Here is a 4852-nt window from a genome sequence, read left to right on the forward strand (position 1 = left end):
GGCATGGGGTACTTTCCATAAGATATATCTATTAGCTATTTTAATTCCAAAGGCCAAGGGAACTTTATCAGGATGCATTGTATCTTGAATCCATGAAATAACTGGCCTTTAAAAAATAAAAATCTGCCTGCTTCTATGGGAATTTAACATAGGGATGTCTATACTCATGCCCCCTGTATTTTAAGGAAGACCATTTATTTATATAGGATACATTATTCATTCACAAGGAAAATTGGTTTCCTTAAAGGTCGTTTTTTTCACATTTTTTAATTCAGTTTTAAAGGCATTAAGATCAATTTCAAAAAGATTTAGTCAAATTAAGCAGGGGTTCCTATACTCATGAGCAGCACTGTATATGTTCTAGAAGACAAGCATTTAATCCCTCAAATGTGTAATGAAATGTCAAAACCAAACAGGAGAATTTCACCTGACAGTGACACTGCCCTCCTTCATAATTTCTTTTCCCTTTATGACCCGTCCTCGGAGCTCTTGTGTACTTTAACTTTCATTCTTTCCATCGATACGGCCATCAATCCCCCATTCCAATTCGGTTTAATGTGTTTGTCCTTTCCATTGCTTTTGCTGCCCCGTGCATTTTGCAAATAGATTTTCCTTCCCATCCGCCTCCCCCTGATGTAAGGAAAACTTGCACTCTGAATACCGCAGACCTCATCTCCTGATATCTGCTCGGAAGCAGAGGAGATGAAAAAGAAAAGAAGAAGTATTTGGAGTCCATGGCTAGGCTAATACAATTAAATTATCCATGCGTCTCATTGGATATGAAGGACGTGATATATTGGCATGTTTTGTGGACTGCCGCAGAGTGTGTCTGAGTCATGTTTTAATCTGCCGCCTCCCCTTCTAAACCAACACACACCAATACACACACACACACACATTGGAGTCAGCCAGATCAAAGGTTCACATTCTTATCGTAGCCTTTTGGGCAGGACCTATGGTTGACAGGCCCAGCGAGAATCAAAAACACATTAGAAGTGAGATAGCCGTTTCTGTGGAAGGATCCCCTGCTGAGCCCATCCATATTGCTGTGGCTGAATGGTGAAAATACTGCAGGGCCATTGACTGGAAAGTAATCCATGTTGTGGTATTAAGTTGACACATTTATTTCATTTTAAACTACCACCATTTTTTTTTTTTATGGTGATTTTGAAGTAATATTCTTGAACTCTGCTAGCTTTTCTTTTCATTTTGGGCTTCATTAAAACTGTATACATATTCATCTCTTTGACCTTTCTTTGGAGCTGTTTGGCCTTTCCGAGGCCAATTGAGTCATTGTCCCAGTACCTAGTTTTCTGCATTTCTTTTACTTGATTATGTTGATATCTTTGCACACATTTGCATACCAGTGTTGGTTTGGTCTGAGCTGCAGGGGGAAACGAAGATTTTGAAGCTGAAGAACCTGCGCCCTCAGGACTACGCCAACTACAGCTGCATCGCCTCCGTCAGAAATGTGTGTGGGATCCCTGACCGCAGTGTTATCTTCAGACTCACCAATAAGACAGGTACTTAAGAGTTTTAACTTTCCTGTGTAATCATTTTATAATCATATTATACCCAACATGACTCTTGAATCATGCAGGGATTTTGATATTATTGAGTAGATTGCGACATGAAACCAGCTAAATTCTACAAAAGTGTCTTAATGAATATAGTAGGAGAGACATGGAAACCGACCGATGAAGTGAACTGACATAACTGTCCTAACTGCCAAAGTTGTCCATCTTCCGCCAGTCTTCCTAAGACTCCATGCGCTCTTTGTCCACAGCCTCCCCATCCATCAAGCTGTTGGTGGAGGATCCTATTGTGGTGAATCCTGGCCAGACGGTGTCCTTGGTGTGCATCACCACAGGTGGAGAGCCTCCTCCCCTTCTCACCTGGGTCAGCACTAATGACAGCCTGCCACAAAGGAGCGTGGTGAAAGGGGGCACGCTCACACTTCCAGCCATCACCTCAGATGAGGCGGGGGTCTACAGCTGCGTGGCCAGCAACAATGTCGGAAACCCGGCCAAGAAGTCCACCACCATTGTGGTGCGAGGTGAGAACACATGACTGCATGGCCAGATATATGGAGCACTTGAAACGTTCAGCATAACATAAATAAAGAAGACATTATGACATAAGCCAATGAATAAATAGTAAAATAAATTAAATAACTAAAAAGTGGAATAATGTGATTAAGCGCAACACCTAAATCTGTGTTATTTCATCATTCTAGTGTTCATCAGTGAAATCTTGACACGTTTTACTTATTATAATGTCACTTAATGAGAGTGGAGTTGTCACCACTGTCTGCCCCATCACCTTTAGCTAGCTCCTGCTGGCTGCAACAACCAAAGAGAAATACTCCTTGGGGACATTCATAGAATCAAACCGCTGCTGAAGTAGTCTATATCCTCAACGTTCCACTTCTGGGATTGCCGCATTGCCAACGGAAATTCCGCCAGACTCATTTAGGTTGGATATCTTTTGCTTTGGGCGTCCTTTGTGTTGGCATTTTAAACTCCGGTCCATTTATGAGGACTATGGTTAACCTTTTCTCTGATCCCTGCTCAGTAAATCCACACAGCTAGCTAGACTATCTGTCCAATCTGAGTTTTCTGCTGCATGACTAAAACAACTGTGGAACGGTCACATGTTTTACCAAAACAAGTTCCTTCCCAAGGCTATTTTAGAGAGGCACCGTTCCTCTGTACAGCGCCGTTTCTCCTATGTCTGCAGCTATCAATTATTTTAATAATTAAGTATTTTGCCTGATTATTCCATCGATTAATTGAGTAATCGGATAAGAATCACAGGCTGTATCACTTTTTCTTTTTCGTTCTGTCCGTCTGTTGAATTAATGGGAATTTTGTGATGTTTAATGTTTACAGACCTAATAGTGTTTTGGAGAACTTCCTGTGTCTCAATCAGTGACAGCTCAAGAAGATGCGTCAGCCATGAGTTTGGCTGCTGTAACCTAGCTACACGCTTGTCTCATTAGCTCATTTGCTTAACAACACACATCTGGGGGACTAAAGAACGGTCTAAAGGTTTTTGGATTATAGTGACACAATCGAGACATCTGATAAGGTAGGCCAATCTGTTGAACTTTTTGGGGTACGATCAATTGTGAGCTCTATGTGTTTCTACAATTGTATCAATTATTGGTTCATTAATAGATTTTAGGCCACTGTATTTATTAATATGATTAATATTAAGATTTAATGTCTTGTCTGAGAACACTAGGATGTATACTAAAGTATAGGTTAGATATACTGTATGCAATATGCAAAGAGCCTCAGTTGTTGTGTAAATTCTTTTTTTGCTGCAACTAAGGACGCTGGTGGCAACCATTACCATGGTGGTTGGAAACCATTACTTAAAATACACTGATTCAAAGAGTGGTTAACACAAATTTAACAAAAGCAGTTATGGCGAGGGCCATTGCTGCCTGATTGGTGATTATAAGGAAAATATTTTTGTTTTCCCAAGGTGCTTTTCACCTGACACAGGAGGCAGAAGAGCATGGGGTCTTCCTGTAGCTCATTACTGAAATGACCGTTCTCAAAGTACCACTTTCTGCATGCTTGTCATATTGGCAGTTCCCTATCACTGGGGATTCACAGAAGGTGAAGGGGACTTTTATCCATCAACAGACACACTTTGTATGTACAGTGATGCTAAACAAATACTTTGAAGGTTAATACTCAGATAGGTAGGCAATTGTATCCTCTGTGAAGAAAAAAAAACTGTTTTGATATAAGACCTGCTCAGATGTGACATGATGCATGAGGAAATCGACTTTCACACTCTTAAATTGACTGCTATTACAAAGCTTGAGGATTAAAGGTGGTGTGTGACTAGGCTTTCATCTGTGACATAACAGAGGATCCCAACACCCTGAATGGGAAATTGCAGGAACTTCTTGCAGTTGGCTAAAAGTCATGCATTAATTAGTGAAAGCCTTACAAACAAAACAAATATGAATTTTAACTTTCACAAAAACATCACACACACACACAGAATACCTTATGAATCGGAGTTTAGCAGATTGGCTCGGAAAGTTTCTCCCAGAGTTTTGTCCTTTTATCCAAGAGATTATGTCACAGCTCCATCATCAGGGTGCCTGCGTGCTCAGCCTGTTTTGTTTTATGCAGCCATATACTCCCTGGGATGAAAATCAAATCATCAACAAATCATTTCTGATGGCCCCCCTGACACCTAAAAACCTTTTCTGCATTGTGAAAGTGCCCATATATTTGAGGACTTAGGAATTGAGAGGTTTACATCAAAGAGAAGGTGTCAGGTGTCCTATGGCAGCAAGTAAGTCAGAGAACACTCACTGCAGGCAATCGCTGCAATAAATATCACACTGTCATTGATGTGTTATACGTCTGGAGCTGACAATGGTTCTCATAGGGGATCTTAAATGAAATATCATCACAAAAAATCCACCACCTTCCTTAAGTATATCAAATGTTTAAATACACACTCAGTAATGTGTAACATTTAAAGCTGCAGAGCATTGTCTGTACTTTATAACAAAACAAGGATTCAATTCTGTAGCAGGCTTTAACCATTTTGGCTCTACTACCAAAACCTATCCTGAACTGTTAGATCTTTAAAAAACAACAACATTTGTGTAAGAATATAGCTGTTAGTTAGAGAATTCAAGAGCACGAAATCGTGTCCTGAGTAAATTAACTAAATATTTCATCACATACATACACATCACTTCTTATTGTGAATTTGTAGTCAAAACAAACTAAAACAAAGACATCTATAGGCAGTCTAAAACTACATTTGGAGATGCTTAAAGCGCCCATATTGTGCTCATTTTCAGGTTCATAAT

The 4852-nt window shown here is 40.0% G+C and overlaps 1 protein-coding gene across 6 annotated transcripts in view; it reads left to right on the forward strand.

The window, feature by feature from the left end:
* Positions 1-4852, forward strand: part of mdga2a (MAM domain containing glycosylphosphatidylinositol anchor 2a) — a 180581-nt gene that overhangs the window by 88624 nt on the left and 87105 nt on the right. For 4 of the 6 annotated variants that reach the window (XM_032542933.1, XM_032542935.1, XM_032542934.1 and 1 more), the window contains 2 exons: positions 1388-1523; positions 1787-2056. In XM_032542933.1, coding sequence (XP_032398824.1) covers positions 1388-1523; positions 1787-2056 — 406 coding nt within the window. The remainder of the gene's footprint in view (positions 1-1387; positions 1524-1786; positions 2057-4852) is intronic. The other 2 variants (XM_032542936.1, XM_032542939.1) reach the window with 1 other exon arrangement.

This window comes from Etheostoma spectabile, chromosome 18 (genome assembly GCF_008692095.1).
Source record: "Etheostoma spectabile isolate EspeVRDwgs_2016 chromosome 18, UIUC_Espe_1.0, whole genome shotgun sequence".
NCBI classification, from domain to species: Eukaryota; Metazoa; Chordata; class Actinopteri; order Perciformes; family Percidae; genus Etheostoma; species Etheostoma spectabile.